The sequence below is a fragment of the Scyliorhinus canicula genome, chromosome 13, assembly GCF_902713615.1.
Source record: "Scyliorhinus canicula chromosome 13, sScyCan1.1, whole genome shotgun sequence".
Taxonomy (NCBI): Eukaryota; Metazoa; Chordata; class Chondrichthyes; order Carcharhiniformes; family Scyliorhinidae; genus Scyliorhinus; species Scyliorhinus canicula.
Genome location: NC_052158.1, coordinates 22,474,112 through 22,493,109, shown reverse-complemented (window position 1 = coordinate 22,493,109; position 18,998 = coordinate 22,474,112). Strand labels below are relative to the sequence as shown.

Genomic DNA, 18,998 nt, shown 5'->3' with positions numbered 1-18,998 from the left:
TAGAGCGTTATTCTGTACACATGGATGTAGCGCATTTATAGCTGGTGATGTATATCGTTTTCCTCATTATTCCCTATGCAGGGCAATTGCAAATCGGCAGTGATCCTCCCCAAAAATGTCCTTGCGATCCTCCCGTGGAATCATCACAGCAGTGGTTGGTTAGGTATTTGCATAGGCATCCTGCCTGTGGCGACTGAATTCATCCGCCGTTTCACTAATATTCCTCAGCTCCGGACTGCAGTCATCCGAGAGGGGTTGGGAAACAGAAGAGGTCCTGAGTCTCTTGTTATCTATGTCCAGAAGATGACCAGATCAGTGTTTTTTGTGATTTCCTCTGTAATTATGTGATACTGAATGTCATGTTGCTATAAAAAAAAACCTAAACATTTAATATTGATCATACTGAACTTAGGTACGATATATATGTGTCTGAACAATCTACATGCAAAACAATGCATTTATTGATCGTGCACCTTTCTCCTTTGTTTCGGTTTTTTGCACTGTTGGGGAGAAATATATGGCATATGCCTCGTTAGATTATCTGGAAGAGTCCAACCTGCAGATTTTATTTGCCCTTGATGCTTACTGTTCGTTGGTCAGATTGCGTTGCTAACAAAATTATGCTCATCATCCTCAATCTTCTAACGGAGCGGGCAGAAAGGGGAGCGAATTTTGCAGGGGAGAGCTGAAAGGTAATCTGAGTTTTTGATTTATAACTTACTTTTTCGGAGCAGGAAACCGGATGTCGGCCGTGGGGAGACCTGGGAAGGTTATATTACCCAATAAAACTGAACGGTGAGGAGCACATTCTGGGTAAGGTGGGACCTGTATAATCAGGATGGGTTGCATCTGAACCAGAGGGGCACCAATATCCTTGAAGGAAAGTTTTCTATTACTCTTCAGAAGGGTTTAAATTAATTTGGCAGGGGAATGGGAACCGGATTTGTAATCGAGCAACTAATGTAGCCGATGTTCAGGACGCCAAAGCGTGTAGTGAGGCAGTGGTGAAGGTAACACTGACAAAGGAAAATACTTGCAGGCAAAGAGATGGGTTGAAGTGTGTATGCTTCAATGCAAAAGCAGCGGGATTAAGGTGGGTGAACTTAAGGCACAGATCGGTACTTGGGACTACAATGTTGTGGACATCACGGAAACTTGGAAAGAAGAGGGGAAGAAATGGCTATTGGAGGTTCCTGGTTATAGAATTTTCAATGATATTAGGGAGGATGGTAAGAGAGGGCATGAAAATCTTTGGCGGGTAGGATAAAGGAAATCCCCAAGGCTCACATATGTGAGCAATATGAAAATGACTCGAGCGAGGGTATGTCTGATCAATGACAGTAGCGAGAGATTGTGTATTGAGCCTGAAGAGATAGGAGAGGTCTTGAACGAATACTTTTCTTCAGTATTTGCGAACGAGAGGGAATCATATTGTTGGAGAGCACAGTGTGAAACTGACTGAGAAGCTCGAGAAGATACTTGTTAGGATGGAAGATATGTTGGGTGATTTGAAAAACTTGAGGATAGACAAGTTCCCCACGCCTGACTGGATATATCCAGGGATTCTGTGGGAAGCTGGATATGAAATTGCAGAGCTGTTGGCAATGATCGTTTAGTCCTCACTGTCAACAGGGGTGGTACCAGGGGATTGGAGAGTGGCAAATGTCGCTCCCCTCTTCGAAAAAGGGAATAGTGACAACCCTGGGAATTACAGGCCAGTTAGTCTTACTTCGGCGGAAGGCAAAGTAATGGAAAGGGCACTGAGTGATAGTATTTCTGAGCATCTGGAAAGGCAATGCTTGATTAAAGTTAGTCAGAACGGATTTGTGATTCGTAGTTCTTGCCTCAAAAGCCTTATTGAATTATTTGAGGAGGTGACAAGCACGTGGATGAAGGCAACGGAGTGGATGTAGTGTACATGATTTTTGTAAGGCATTTGATAAGGTTCCCCATGGCAGGCTAATGCAGAAAGTATAACGTAAAGATACGAAGATTGGCGAGTTGTGGATAGTGAGGAGGGCAGTTGCCGGCTGGAATGCACTGCCTGTGGAAGCAGTTGATTCAGAAACATTAGGGACCATCAAGCGGCTATTGGATAGGTATATGGATTACGGTACAGTACTGGCGTATAGAGCAATTTGTTCTTCATCAAGGACAAAGGTTCAGCACAACATCGTAGGCCGAAGCCCTGTTCTATGCTGTATTTTCAATGTTCTATATTCTATCCCAATATATTTCGGCAGAATGCGATTGAAAGTATGCTATTTTTTACTGAATTACAGCATCATACCCTACATCGCAAAGCAAAGGTTGCGTCATTCAGCACAACGTCCTCAAAGGTTCACGTAAAAGGAAGTAATTTTTTCAAGATCATTGTGATGTTCTTCATCTAATGACCACATGCAATCCTTTGACTCAACAATTTCAACAAGGAGGAAGCAAAGCCAAATTGCTCCTGAAAGAAAATTGCACGGCACATTACAGCCGACAGGATGGATTTCACAGCATTTTGATAAATGATGTTTCAAGGGTCTCTTGCATCACTTTGTGAAACGAAATGAACAACAATGCATTTGTACAATTGCAGACCTTCTGATTTGATATCTTTTCCAAGTTTTCCGATTTCTGAATGAAAATAGACAGAGGACAACATTTCACATCTTTTAAATAACTATATTCATGCCAATTGTAAAACGTGTTTCTTGGACAATGAATGAGAATGGGATAATCACGCTAAAGACATAAACTGGGAAATTAGTCGTCCTGCTGCAGGCAAATACGAACGCTTTCGGCACAAAAGATGGGTTTCTTTGAAGTCAGTGTTTGTGTCTGAGCAGCAGATTAAAATTCATAACTTCAAAGGTCACAAACCGTAGGTTATTATCTGAGCATTGCGCAAATTAGAATTGGATAAATCAGATTAGAGGGATAAAGGCGTGGCTCAAACATTGGTATGGGATAACTGTTCCGGATCCTGGAGCACTGCTGCAAGTACTGGAGAAACATGTCTCTTCACCGTTGGGATTTCTACAACAAACCGGGTGGGAACAGTTATTCCTTCAAGTCACATAAGTAGGGAAATGAAATGGATTTGAACTAAATAATGGAGGCCACGATTATATTTTGTAAAAGAAGATACCAGGCTACATTATTGCGGGAAATTTAAACCATTTTGTGATAGGAAGGGGTAGAGAGTACAGGGCAAACAGCAACCAACAGACAAGAACTGAGATCAACAAAATATACAAGGATAAATCTAAAATACCTGTATTTGAATGCATGTGGCACTCGAAATAAAACAGGCCAACTGGGAGCGTACAAATAAATGAATATGCTCGCCATTAGGGGCTGGTTTAGCTCACAAGGCTAAATCGCTGGCTTATAAAGCAGACCAAGCAGGCCAGCAGCACGGTTCCATTCCCGTACCAGCCTCCCCGGACAGGCGCCGGAATGTGGCGACTAGGGGCTTTTCACAGTAACTTCATTGAAGCCTACTCGTGACAATAAGCGATTTTCATTTCATTTTCATTTTCATTACAGAGGCATTAAATCAAATGGAATAACTCGTTTGCACGTGTCCAGTACATCCTCGTAACAATAACTATTTGGTTGGATGGAGTGCAAGGGAAAAATAATTGGAGATTGTCAGAAACGTATTGAAAATAATTAGAGGAGGTTTGGCATTCCGTATAGACTGACAATGTGAGATGAGCAAAGGTACGCAACATGAGCGGCTCACTGAATGATTTCGGGATGCTTCCTTCAAACGATGGGTTCTGGAGCCAACCCAGATACCACGCTTATTATGCCTAATATTGTGTAACGAGTCTGGAGTGATTAATGATCCCATAGTTGAGACACACCTATACAGCAGAGACAAGCATATGGGTGAGATTAAGATTCAATTTCAGGGCAGCACGGTGGCGCAGTGGGTTAGCCCTGCAGCCACACGGCGCCGAGATCTCGGCTCGATCGCGCCTCTGGGCCACTGCCCATGTGGAGTTTGCACATTCTCCCCGTATTTGGGTGGGTGCCGCCCCAAAGCACAAAGATATGCAGGCTGAGTGTATTGGCCACGCTAAATTGCCCTTAGTTATCAAAAAATGAATTTGGTACTCTAAGACTGAAAAAAATATTCAAATTGAAAGGAGGAGGAGTGGACCTGAGATTGGGTTTTTGAACATAAATATGGGCAATTATGAGGGCATGAAAACTGACAGAGCTAAAGACAATTGGCAAATTGGGGAAACGGTTAGTTGAGCACAGTGGCAAGTATTTAGGTGCGAAGGAAAAAGTAGATGCATTCTAACAAGTGAACAGAAGTCGAAGGCACAAAATCACCGTCTATAATATATTGTCGAACTCAAAGAACATTTGTGCACAGCCAGATAGTTGGTTTGAGAGCTGGATAGAATATAAGGAAAGGCCACGGTCGACTAAAATATTTATAATTACGGAAATTTAAGTAAGAGAAAAAGTTGGCCAGGAATATAATAACAGAGAGTACGTGTTTTGGAAAATATGCAAAACGAAGGAAACGTTAACAAATTCATTATTGGTCCCATACAGAAGTAATAACGGGCAACAGGAATATCGTAGATGAATTCATCAAGCATTTTGCTTCACTATTCACTATAAAGGTTACGACTAACAAGCGGATCCAAGAAACTCTGAAAAACGGGAAACTTTAAGGAGGAAGGCACTCAGGAAAGTTACAATCACAGAGAAGTTGTGCTGAGTAAACTGTTGAAGCTGCGATCTGTCAAGTATCCAAGTACTCATGGACATCTTTATATGCTTAGTACTTCGTGAGATTGTTGCTGCATTAGTCTCATTTGTCAGAACCCCTCTAGTTTCATGAGTGGTCCACTTAGGTTTGCAGGTATCAGATGTAAATACAGAATTCAGAAAGTGAGCGAGAACAACGTTAAAACTACAAGAAACAGAGCTGGACATTTGTCTTTGCAAAATGTTAAAAACCATTTTTATAGAAATTATGGAAGGGCATTTGTTGAGCTCAAGCTAAGCAGAGGGATTCAACATGGTTTTGCGCATGGGAAATTGGGCGTAATTCTTCCGTTCCTCAGCCATGAGTTTCTTGGCAGCACGTAGTTCACTGGCAGCGTGATTCCATCTTCTCACCGCGAGTCAAGTTCTGAATGAAACCACCACATATCGCCGCAAAACCCACTGGCAGGCTTGCATTGCCTTTGGGAAACGTCAATGCAGACAGCCGGGGAATTTCCTCACTCTGTTCAAAATATTGGATTCCGTTGAGGAATTAATGAAGGTAAAGACGGTGAATTTACTCTTCTTCGAAATTCACAACTCATTTGATGTAGTGTCATATTAAATATTATTGTAGAGGGCAGCACGGTGGCTCAGTGTGTTAGCCCTGCAGCTTCACGGCGCCGAGGTCCCACGCTCGATCCTGCCACTGAGCCACTGCCCATGTGGAGTTTGCACATTTACCCCTTCTTTGCGTGGGTTTCGCCCCCACAACCCAAAGATGTGCAGGCTAAGTGTGTTGGCCACGTTAAATTGCCCCTTAATTTGAAAAAATTAATTGGGTACTCTAAATTTTTTTTTTTAAATGATTATCGTAGAAAATAAGAGATCATGTAATGCATGGATAAACGATTGGCTGACTAAAGGGAAACAAAGAATAGGAAAGCTTGGGTCTTTTTTGGGTTGATAAGATATAATCAATAATGCTCCATGGGGATCAGATCTGGAACACCAACTATTTGCAATTTCTATAAATATTGTGGATGAACAGGTGGATAAAATGACTGCTGAATATCTTGATGACACAAATATTGTCCGAAAAAGAACTTATGGAGAGAATATAAGAGGCTGCAAAGAGATATTGCCAGGCTCAATCATGATTGCAATCATCTGGCCGATGGATACTATTTGATAAAATATTAATTCATCTATTTTGGCAGCAAGAAGGAACAAGACGCATATAATTCAAATTGTGAGAGGTTGCAGAGGTCTGAGGTACTCTGAGCTCTAAATCACCTGGGTATGAATTCAAAAAAGGCATCAAGTGCAAGACAATACTGCACAGGTACAAAAGAAAATCAACGCTTATAGAACATTAACCTTTAGATTGAGGAATTCGAAAACAAAAGTAGGGAGATTATGTTTCAGTTGTGAGGGTCACCAGTGCGAATACAGTTGGGGTACAGTGTAATGTATTTTTCAAATTCTTGAAGGCATAAATTATAATCTAAGCCGTTGGTAGAATGCTTACCAGGCGCATTCGTACAATCGGTCGATTGAATAAAGGCTACCCAGGAGTTGCCTTGCATCTGCTAAACTTTAGAAGACCCTGAGGAGTCTTGACGTCAGAATATGTCATCGTGATGGCGTTGATGTCTGGATGCGGCGATGTTTCCTTGTGTTCATAAAGCTGGAGCTGGGAGCACGTTTAAATAATAAGGATTCACTCATTTAAATAATAAACACCGCACATGAGACGATTTTCATTTCGTCGGAGGGCGTAGTCTGTGCAAATCTCTTCCTGGAGAGATGGTGAATCAGAAAGACCTTTCGAGTATTTTAACGCAGTTGTATAAATTCTTGGTAAGTAAGGTGATTGTAGCTTACTTGGGGGCAGGCGTAATGCAGATTAAATGTTGCGTTCATATCACTCCTGATCTTATAAAATGACATGATGTGGAGATGCCGGCGTTGGACTGGGGTGAGCACAGTAAGAAGTCTTACAACACCAGGTTAAAGTCCAACAGGTTTGTTTCAAACACGAGCTTTCGGAGCACGGCTCCTTCACCTGAAGAAGGAGCCGTGCTCCGAAAGCTCGTGTTTGAAACAAACCTGTTGGACTTTAACCTGGTGTTGTAAGACTTCTTACTGTTATAAAATGACAGGGCAGGCTCAAGGGGCTGATAACCGACTCTTTGTCTTTCCTGGTTTTGTCGTCGGCCTGTCAGCCTCCTAACTTCCGAATACACCTTTTAGGAAAACCAAGAGATTTAGTTACACGAATTTTCACTGCATTGGCGTGCGTTATTCAATAGGTTACGCATAAATGAAAGCCTAGTTTGACACGAATCTCTTCTGCCAAGCCGTATATAATGATCTTTTTTATTTTTAAAAAATAATATTTTTATTGTCACAAGTAGACTTACATAAACACTGCAATACAGTTACTGTGGAAAGCCCCCAGTCGCCTCATTCCGGCGCCTGTTCGGGTACACAGAGGAAGAATTGAGAATTCTCATCTGGTACTGGAAATGGCCCTGCTTTGCTGGCCTTTTTCTTCATTATAAACCAGCTGTCTAGCCCACGTAGTTAAACCAGCTAAATCAGTTTATGGAAGCAGTGATGGACAACTGAATAAGTAAAACAAATAAACAAGTGTCGCCTGTACATCAGTTCTACTGCCGAGCGTGATCCCAGAAATATGAAGCATACATTGAAATGTTGTTATGTAACTTTGTGATAGGCACATAGAGGGGCTGGTTTCGCTCACTGAGCTAAATCGCTGGCTTTTAAAGCAGACCGTGCAGGCCAGCAGCACGATTCTCGTACCAGCCTCCCCGGACAGGCGCCGGAATGTGGCTTTTCACAGTAACTTCATTGAAGCCTACACGTGACAATAAGTGATTTTCATTTTCATTTCAAATCTGTTTCACGTTCGTTACCATATTGCATTAAAACCCTTAATTTACGTTTTGAGTACTATTTTACATGCTCCCTCCATGCTGAACCAAACTCCAAATGGAAAATCAAAATAAAACATCAATGGACCGATGGCATTCATATATCAAACTACATCTGTTGCTGCCAAGAAACGAAACAAATTTCGGAAAAGAGAAATTAGGACATTTGCCAGGCAGATGATGCTGAAGTGTAAGAAGATCATTCTCAACATTAATTTGAGAATTCAATGAAGCAATTGGTTTAATCGATTCATAATTTGGATTACAGCATGCTTTTGAAGCATATCGAGAAGGGTGTACTTTTTTAATCCATCAAGGAAATTAATTCTCATAAGGTCAAGCTCGTTCATAAGGACCACAGATCGCCAACTGAACCGGACTTTCTGGAAGAGAGCTGAAATATTTCATATGCAATAACAAGAAATCTCTGAAATATGTCAAGGAAATACATAGCGGCCGTTCTTCTTACTTATTGACGATTATACCCTGATGATATTGGAATGGTGTTGTTTCCCTCTCGCTGAAAGCAATTTCGAAATTTCTGAGTTCAACTCCGCAACATAAGATGCCATTAATTTGCTATGCGATTGACTGCTGTCAAGACCGGCATGATCCGGACCAAACAATATGCAAAATACGCACCCCGATTGCGAAATATTACAGGAGCACAGAACCAATCTTACAGTGTGGACCCATCAAGTAGATCGTATTTAATACAAAAATACTGATAAATGTTTTCTCGTTTACAAGCTTGACCGTATATGCTAATAAACGTTTTGTTTACGTGAGCATTGCTCATCTTTTAAGAAGTACTCCTGCATCAGCTCTCCAATTGTCTGTCCGAACGTTCTCATTTGCTGTTAGCATAATCAATTAATTCACCTCCAGGAAACTTGAGCCTTTTTCGGGAAGGTAACGGGGCGTCCCAGGTTTCACTATTAATTTACATTCAGCTGTGGTGATGGGGAAAGAGGGCATGGTTTTGAATATCACTATAATTGCTTCAATTAGGTCATAATGTTAAAAATGTTGCTCTCTATGATCTCAATGTTGGAACATTTTATGTATTTTGCCATAATTAGATGCAATATCAAATACTCTGTGAACCAAAGCGAAAACCGATATTGCAGATCTTGTACCTTTGTCTTTCGAAACAACTTTCTCTTCTGTTGAGTTTAATATATAAAAATAGGCTGAATTGTTTATGAGGGATATATTACGAGTAAGAAATATCTGGTCATTGACTTACATATTAAAGGCAAAATATCAACATTTGAAACTCATCACCCAATCGATCAGCGGCAAAATAAATAAGCCACAGTTCTATATGTGCATTGTCCTAACGCAAATAAATTCGAGAACTACTGTATATATTGGTGGTCTTCGGTCTGCTTGAGAACGCATCTCCAGCCCACTACCGCCGGCAGCGGAGTCCCCCTTCCTGCAACCAGCCAATGGAGTTTCCCATTGTGGCAACCCAACGCCGTCGGGAAACCCACGGGTATGTCTGCGCTGCCAGTGGAACTGCTGTCCTTTGTGCATTGATGGCCAACTTTATACAAAGGATCGCCTTATCTGACTAAGAGAATCAATTTTCAAACGACCGTCTCTGTATTTGCTGCAACATCTGGAATCCACCTGCATGCCATTCGTTATCGGATTCTCGGTTCCCAGCAGTAGGGGCTGTTTAGCACAGGGCTAAATCGCTGGCTTTGAAAGCAGGCCAGCAGCACGGTTCGATTCCCGTAACAGCCTCCCCGAACAGGCGTCGGAATGTGGCGACTTGGGGCTTTTCACAGTAACTTCATTTGAAGCCTACTCGTGACAATAAGCGATTTTCATTTTTCATTTTCATTTCACTTCACCTCTGCCCGCGGATTTCCAGTGGACGCGGTTTCAATTGTAGTTGTAAATCTCATCGACAGGTGGCGGGAGTACAGAATCTTGTCACCGGGGAAAGATGCGCCGCCGAGAAATGCACAGCCAGAAGACGAGAGAACACAACCCATGACTTTGGAAGAAATTGCAGTTCCTTCGCTGCCGTTGACTCAAAGTCCTCCCTCCATGTCAACACTGTGTGTTTACTTGCAACACTGTGACAGCAACGGTTTATACATTAACCCATCATCACGCGCTCAACGGCCGTTGGAGACTGCAAGTGTCTGCTAGCCGATCTCCATCCAATAAATTAAATAAAAATAGGTGGTTTTAACCTCATCACATAACCTCATCCCTACTTTCTAAATAATCCGTCTCCAGCCAACATGGCAATCAGCCTCAGCCGCGCCATTTGTTTTTTGACATATGGGTTCAAATTCACTGTTACTGTCAGCAGAGAATCCCCACTCGTGGATTTACCAGGTAGCGTGGTCAGTTTCAATTAAAAATCTAATTAACATGCAGCAGGAGTAGAGAATCTCGCAGCCCGGAAATTTGCATCGTCGAGAAGCATGGCGAATTTGATAATGTTATGTCCTATTTTTGACAATAAATATATGTCTCGATAGTTGGTGTCCTTAGTCGTGGATTCGTGCACGGCGAGCATTGAGTGACGCACAGTCGCTGGCGGCAGGATTCTGTATTCCCGCCGACTGTCACTGAAGCCACCTGCCGCCGACAGAAAACACGTATATGTGCTTTGCGGCAGACGGAGAAAGAGAACCTCCACCACCATCACCATCACCACCCACCCCACCACCAGCACCACCAGCACCCCGTGTTCCCAAAAAAAAGAAAGCAGATTCTCCGGTCCGCCACCCGCATGTGCCTCGGCCGGGCATCGTTCGCTGGTGGCCGTATTCTATGTCCCGCCACTTGTCAATGCAATAGTAACACCGGTACTCTGTCGCGAAACCCGCTGGTGAGATACGTTTTCAGGGGCGGGGGGGGGGGGGGGATTGAATCCTAATGCACAGAAATAACTGGCATCATTACATTAGTGATTTTAGAACTGTGAATATTTCAGCAGACATAATCACTACTGTTTACAAATTACCCTATGTCTGCCAGGGTCTAGTTCAACCAATATTACTTAGTTCAAAACAAGTTGTAAAATTTGATGAATTGATGAAGCAATAGAAATGTACCACCATTAGGAAGCAATATTGTTTGCATTTCTCATACCTGATTTTTTTAGGTCGTCCTTACATTGTTTGATGTCTGAAAACAAAAACAATATAAAATAAATTCCCAGTAATATTCTATAGTTTGCATCTGTTTATGTGATCTCAGCCTGTCGGGCAAGGAGTACACGCGTTGCTCATGTCAATGTATGCCAAATGGTCAAATCGTTTTTTGATGAATTTTCGATTTCAAGATGTGCAACTTGTTAGTTGTACTTCTCCCGAGGTCGCTTATAATTTTAAAAGATTTTATAGAACAAGAATGGCATGCAAAACAGCACCGACCAGGATGGCAGAGGGTATTTCCTAATTTCTATGACATGTTTTTCATTTTTCAATTCAGGATACATTCAACTTTGAATTCCATTCAGTGGTGTTGTGATTTATGCAATGTACCTGAAACTGCATTTCAGAAGTTGCTCATCTTACCACAATTTACTGCTGTATTACGCCTAAAAACTGCACTTGCGTTGGAATTTGAGAAAACGAGCGATATACTGGCAACGGCAGAAGGGTGCAGTTCCAAAAAAATGCAACGGTGCTGGGTAGATGTTATGGTTATTCCTAAAGCCTTCGGAATATAAAACATGTATCGGACTTGCTATAACTTAAAGGACTGAGTTATAGGGAGAGATTAGACAGGCTAGGATTTTTTTCTGAGAAGTTTAGGAGAGCAGGAGGTGGCCTTATAAAGGCGTATAAGATCATGACAGACATGGATAGCATGAACGCGCGGTCTCCTTCCCAGGCTTGGGAAATCGATAAATAGAGAGCATATTTTTAAGTTCAGAGGAGACAAAAATAATGGGAACATGAGGAGCATATTTTTAAACAGAGGGTGGTACGTTTGTGAAATGACCTGCTGGAGGAATTGGTTGAGGCAGGGACATTGTGAAAGTTAAAAGGCATTTGAATAGATACATGGATATGAAAGGCTTAGAGAAATATGAGCCAAATGTAGGCATGGGGTGAGCTTAAATATGCTATTTGGTTGGCATGGACCAGTTTGGGGCGAAGGGCATTTCTCCATGCCGCAGATTCACTGATTCTTTGATTCGTGTTGTTATTCCGCCTTGATACTCTAATCGGGATAAGTGAGCACAGCGGAAAGACTTATCGCCTCTGTATAATTTCAGGAGACACATTCAGTTAGAAAATCAATAACATCCACTTTGTCAATATTTATAAGAATCCTACTTTTTTTCTTTTTGGTAATGTACACACACACACACATATATATATGTGTGTGTGTTTGTGTGTGTGTGCGTGTGTGTGTGTGTGTATATTTATATATTATATATATAGTCCGAATATTTCAGCGTAAAGATTGAAAGATTGTACACAGCACGTCAAATGGGATTATTATTTAAACAATAAAATATTAAAACATGCCGCTGTGCAGAGAGACCTGGGTGTGCTAGTGCATGAGTCACAGAAAGTTAGTTTACAGGTGCAACAGGTGATTAAGAAGGTAAATGGAATGTTGTCCTTCATTGCTAGAGGGATGGAGTTTAAGACTAGGGAGGTTATGTTGCAATTGTATAAGGTGTTGTGAGGCCACACTTGGAGTATTGGGTTCAGTTTGGTCTCATGACTTGAGAAAGGACGTACTGGCACTGGAGGCTGTACAGAGGAGAATCACTAGGTTAATCCCAGTGCTGGAGGGGTTGGATTATGAGGAGAGGTTGGGTAGACTGGGACTGTACTCATTGGAATTTAGAAGGATGAGGGGGGATCATATGGAAACACTTAAAATTATGAAGGGAATAGATAGGATAGATGTGGGCAGGTTGTTTCCACTGGCTGGTGAAAGCAGAACTAGGGGACATAGCCTCAAAATAAGGGGAATTAGATTTAGGACTGAGTTTAGGAGGAACTTCTTCACCCAAAGGGTTGTGAATCTATGGAATTCCTTGCCCAGTGAAGCAGTTGAGGCTCCTTCATTGAATGTAGGAATAAAGTTAAAAGACAGGACCTCTAGGGTTGTAATCTCGGGATTACTCCCTGTGCCACGTGCCAGTGAGGCTAGAAATAGGAAGATACAGCAGCTAAAACGTGGCTAAACAGCTGGTGTAGGAGGGAGGGTTTCCGTTATCTCGACCACTGGGAGCTCTTCCGGGGCAGGTGTGCCTTGTAAAAGAAGGACGGGTTGCATCTAAACTGGAGAGGCATAAATCCTGGCCACGAGGTTTGCTAGTGTCACACGGGAGGCTTTAACTAGTATGACAGGTGGGTGGGCAGCGGAGCAATAAGTCAGAAGATGAAAGCATTGAGGGAGAACTGGGGAATAGGGCCAGTATAGCTCTCAGGCAGAGCAGACAGGGAGATGTTGCTGAACACAGCGGGTCTGGTGGCCTGAAGGCATATGTTTTAATGCAAGGCGTATTACGGGTAAGGCAGATTAATTTAGAGCTTGGATTAGTATTTGGAACTATGATGTTGTTGCCATTACAGGGACCTGGTTGAAAGAAGGACAGGATTCGCAGCTAAACGTTCCAAGGTTTAGATGTTTCAGGCGGGATAGAGGGGGATGTAAAAGGGGTGACGGAGTTGCGCTACTGGTCAGGGAGAATATCACAGCTGTACTACGCGAAGACACCTCAGAGGGCAGTGAGGCTATATGGATAGAGATCAGGAATAAGAAGGGTGAAGGCACAATGTTGGGGGTTTACTACAGGCCTCCCAACAGCCAGCTGTAAATAGAGGAGACCGATAGGTAGACCGATTTTTGAAAAGAGTAAAAACAACAGGTTTGTTGTAATGGGACACTTCACCTTCCCCAATATTGACTGGGACTCCCTTATTGCTAGGGGCGTAGGCGGGGCAGAGTCTGTAAGGAGCATCCAGGAGGGCTTCTTTAAACAATATTTAGCCAGTCCAACTAGAGAAGGAGATGTACTGGCCCAGGCATTGTGGAATGAGCCCGGCCAGTTGGTAGAAGTTTCAGAAGGGGAGCATTTCGGGAACAGTGACCACAATTCAGTAAGTTTTAAAGTGCTGGTGGATAACGATAAGAGTGGACCTAGGGTGAATGTGCTAAATTGGGGGAAGGCTAATTATAACAATGTTTGTAGAGGACTGAAGAACCTAGATTGGCGGCGGATGTTTGAGGGTAAATCAACATCTGACATGTGGGAGGCTTTCAAGTGTCAGTTGAAAGGAATTCAGGACCGGCATAATCCTGTGAGGCAGAAGGATGGATACGGCAAATTTCTGGAATCTTGGATAACGAGAGATATTTCCGGCTTCGGCAAAACGAAAAATGAGGCATTTGTCAGGGCCAGAAGGCTGGGAACAGCCGGAGCCTGTGTGGAATATAAGGAAAGTATGAAGAAACTTAATCAACGAGTCAGGAGGGCTAGAAGGGGGTCACGAAAAGTAATTGGCAATTAGGGTTATGGAAAATCCCGAGGCTTTTTACACGTACATAAAAAGCAAGAGGGCAGCCAGGGAAAGGGTTGGCCCACTGAAGGATAAACAAGGGAATCTATGTGTGGATCCAGAGGAAATGGGCGAGGGACTAAATGAGTACTTTGCATCAGCATCCACCAAATAGAAGGAATTGGTGGGTGGTAAATCTGGAGAAGATAGCTTGGGTCACATTGAGATCCAAAAAGACGAGGTGTTGGGCGTCCTGGAAAATATTAAGGTAGATAAGTCCCCAGGGCCTGATGGGATCTACCTCAGAATACTGAAAGAGGCTTGAGAGGAAATTGCTGAGGCCTCACTGTCTTCAGGTGATGTCGGAGGACTGGGGAATAGACAATGTTGTTTCTTTGTTTCAGAAGGGTAGCAAGGATAATCCAGGGAACTGCAGGACGGTGAGCCTTACGTCAGTGGTAGGGAAGTTACTGGAGAGAATTTTTTTAGAGAGGATCTACTCCCAATTGTAAGCAATGGACGGATTAGTGAGAGGCAGCATGTTTTTGTTAAGGGGAGGTCGTGTCTCACTAACTTGATAGACCTTTTCGAAGAGGTCACAAAGATGATGGATGCAGGTAGGGCAGTGGATGTTGCCTACATGAACTTCAGAAAGGCCTTTGACAAGGTCCCTCACGGTAGACTGGTACAAAAGGTGAAGCCATACGGGATCAGGGGAGAGCTGGCAAGGTGGATTCAAAACTGGCTATGTCAGAGAAGGCAGAGAGGAGCAATGGAGGGTGCATTTCTAATTGGAGGGCTTTGACTAGTGGTGTTCCACAGGGATCAGTGCTGGGACCTTTGATGTCGTAGTATACGTAAATGATTTGGAGGAAAATGTACCTAATCTGAGTGGTAAATTTGCAGACAACACAAAGGTTGGGGGAATTGCGGATAGCGATGAGGACTCTCAGAGGATACAGCAGGATTTAGATCGTTTGGAGACTTGGGTGCAGAGATGGAAGATGGAGATTAATCCGGACACATGTGAGGTAATGCATTTTGGAAGGTCTAATGCAGCTAGGGAATATACAGTGAATGATAGAACCCGAAAGAGTTTTGAAAGAGAGATTTGGGTATACAGGTCCACAGGTCACTGAAAGGGGCAACACAGGTGGAGAAGGTAGTCGAGAAGGCATACAGCACGCTTGCCTTCATTGGCTGGGGAATTGAGTGTAAAAAATGGCAAGACATGTTGCAGCTTTATAGAATCTTAATTGGGCCACACTTGGAGTATAGTGTTCAATTCTGGTCGCCACACTACCAGAAGGATGTGGAGGCTTTAGGGACGTTGAAGACGATATTTACCAGGATATTGCCTGGTATGGAGGACATTATCTATGAGGAGCAGTTGAATAAATTTGGTTTATTTTCACTTGAACGACAGAGGTTGAGGGGCGACCTGATAGAGGTCTACAAAATAATGAGGGACATAGAAAAGGTGGATATCAGAGGCTAATCCCCAGGGTAGAGTGGGCAATTACTTGGGAGAATAGGTTTAAGGTGCGAGGGGCAAGGCTTAGAGTAGATGTACGAGGCAAGTTTTTTACAGAGAGGGTAGTGGGTGCCTGAAGCCCGCTGCCGGAGGAGGTGGTGGAAGCAGGGACGATAGTGACATACAAGGGGCATCTTGACAAATACATGAAAAGGATGGGAATAGAGGGATGCAGACCCAGGAAGTTTAGAAGATTTTAGTTTAGTCGGGCAGCATGGTCGCACGGGATAGGAGGGCCAACTGGCCTGTTCCTGTGATGTACTTTTCTTTGCTCTTTGTTCTTTGTATTGTCTGCAGTTTCGGTCTCCGTATCTGAGGAAGGATGTTCTTGCTTTAGAGGGAGTGGAATCAAGATTGACCAGACTAATGTCTCAGGTGGTGCGACTGACGTATGAGAAGAGTTTGAAGCGGTTCGGATCGTATTCGCTGGAGTTCAAAAGAATAAGGGTGGATTTCAAAGAAAACTCGTAATAACTAACAAGACTAGACAGCGTTGATGCACGAAGGAGGTTCTCATTGGACGCTGTGTCCAGAACCAGATGCGACAGTCGGAGTATGTCGGTATACCAGTTAGTATAAAGATGAGCAGACATTTCTTCATCCAGAGCATGGTCGGCCTATGGAATCTGTTGCCGCAGGAAGTAGTTGAAGGCAAAACATCGTGGGCAGGATTCTCCATCTGCCGGATCGTCCATTTCATCGGTAGCGCACTCACGCCTGTGGATTTCCTGATGGAGTGGGGATCCACACAATGGGCAGCCACATTGGTCGACTACTAGAATGGAAAATCTCGCTGCTGGCAGAGGCGTGCAGCACCAGAAGACAGGTATGATAGGACCGATTATCCTGCCCCCTATGTTTCAAGATGCAGATAGAAATAGCACTTAGGGTGAATGCACAACCAGTTGCTCGCAATCAATGAGCCAACTACTCAAATCATAGATTCCTCCAGTACACAATGAGGCCATTCGGAGCATTCAGTCTGCACCCACTCTGAACGAGCATCTTACCGATGCCCATTACCCCACCCTATTCCCGTAACGGCACCTAACCTATGTTCAATTTTATCATGGCGAATCCAATCAACCTGCACATCGTTGGATTGGAACCATTGCTTATGGTTTGCCATTGTGTTATCGAAACCTTGATGTTATAGGCGCGTAACATAAAAATTAACGACGACAAAATATTAATCTGTCATTTGTAGTCACTGTCAATTTAGTCATGACTTTTTACATTAAGGGGACAAATTCTGCGAAAATGCGTTTATTTAATGAATTCCATTCAAATCATTTTGTGTATAAGAAAAAAACAGAGTTCCAGTGTGCGCAGGGTACAGCAGGTATTTATCTTTTCACAGTCTGTTTTATCGTTTATCCCGATAATATAGAGTCTACCCTTGTCGACGACTGGTTTGATATTCTGCCCTTAATATTTTTTTTGCGTATAACTATGAGCGACTAAAAATACAGAACTCTGTGATGATCAACTGTAGGTTCCAACGTTTCCTTAAGATGCTCGAAGAAATGTTAAATTACTTCAACTATTAATAAATCAGCGATCGCCCTATCGGCTATATAGTAAGTGCTGAGGTCAGAACCGGTATTTGTGACTTCATCTCGACATCAATATCACCATTTGAGATAAGAGAAAAATATAGAAAGATGTTTTAAATGAGAAAATAACATAAGAACGTAAGAACAAGGAGGAGGAGTAGGCCATATGGCCCCTCGAGAGCCTGCTCCGCCATTCAATGAGATCATGGCTGATCTTTTCTGGACTCAGCTCCACCTTCCGGCCCGAACGCCAGAACCCTTAATCCCTTTATTCTTCAAAAAACTATCCATCCTTATCTTTAAAACATTTCATTAAGGAGCCTCACCTGCTTCACTGGGCAAGGAATTCCATAGATTCACATCCCTTTGAGTGAAGAAGTTCCTCCTAAACTCCGTCGTAAATGTATTTCCGCTTATTTTGAGTCTCTGCCCCCTAGTTCGGCTTTCACCAGCCAGTGGAAACAACCTGCCCGCATCGATCATATCAATTCCCTTCATAATTTTATATGTTTCTATAAGATGCCCCCTCATTCTTCTAAATTCCAACGAGTACAATCCCTGTCTACTCAACCTCTCCTCGTAATCCAACCCCTTCATCTCTGGGATTAATTTAGTAAATCTCCTCTGCATACCCTCCAGCGCCAGTACGTCCTTTCTCAGCTACGAAGCCCAAAACTGAACACAATACTCCAGGTGTGACCTCACCAACACGTAATACAATTGCAGCATAACCTCTCTAGTCTTAAACTCCATCCCTCTAGCAATGAAGGACAACATTCCATTCGTTTTCTTAATCACCTGTAGCACCTGTAAACCAACATTTTGCGACTGATGCACGAGCACACCCAGGTCTCTCTGCACAGCAGCATGTTTTAATATTTTATCATTCAAATAATAATCCCTTTTGCTGTTATTCCTACCAAAATGGATAACCTCACATTTGTCAACATTGTATTCCATGCAACACAGTGACACAGTGGGTTAGCCCTGTTGCCTCACGGCGCCGAGGTCCCAGGTTCAATCCCGGCTCCGGGTCATCGTCTGTGGGGATTTTGCACATTCTCCCCGTGTTTGCATGAGTTTCTCCCCAAACAATCCAAAAGTTGTGCAGGCTGGGTGGATTGGCCATGCTAAATTGCCCCTTAATTGGAAAAAATGAATATGGTACTCTAAATTTATTTTAAAAAAAACATTGTATTCCATCTGTCAGAGCCTAGCCCATTCACTTAACCTATCCAAATGCCTCTGCAGACTTCCGGTATCCTCTGCACTTTTTGCTTTAACACTCATCTTACTGTCGTCCGCAAACTTTGACACAGTGCACTGTATCCCTAACTCCAAACCATCTATGTAAATTGTGAATAATTGTGTGCCCAACACTGATCGCTGAGGGACACCAATAGCTACTCATTGCTAACCAGAGAAACACCCATTAATCCACACTCTTTGCCTTCTCTTAATTAACCAATCCTCTATCCATGCTATTACTTTACCCTTAATGCCATGCATCTTTATATTATGCAGAAGCCTTTTGTGTTGGACCTTGTCAAAGGCTTTCTGTAAATCCAGATATACCACATCCATTGGCTCCCCATTAGCTACCGCTCTGGTAATGTCCTCAAAAAATAGATAGATAGAGATAGAGCAGAGCCAGAACGCCAGCATCGATCCTATGGTCTGAACTATTGGTAATCATTCAACCCCAAAGGGAATCACA

General features: G+C 43.0%; 1 protein-coding gene across 1 annotated transcript in view; it reads right to left on the bottom strand.

Moving 5' to 3' along the window:
* The window catches only part of LOC119976524 (golgin subfamily A member 4-like), a 1,176,663-nt gene that overhangs the window by 899,778 nt on the left and 257,887 nt on the right, over positions 1 to 18,998 (bottom strand). Inside the window, exons 44-47 of the mRNA XM_038817077.1 lie at positions 10,812 to 10,847; positions 8,828 to 8,854; positions 2,590 to 2,625; positions 474 to 500 (exon numbers count right to left, since the gene is read on the bottom strand). Of these exons, the coding sequence (XP_038673005.1) occupies positions 474 to 500; positions 2,590 to 2,625; positions 8,828 to 8,854; positions 10,812 to 10,847 (126 nt within the window). The remainder of the gene's footprint in view (positions 1 to 473; positions 501 to 2,589; positions 2,626 to 8,827; positions 8,855 to 10,811; positions 10,848 to 18,998) is intronic.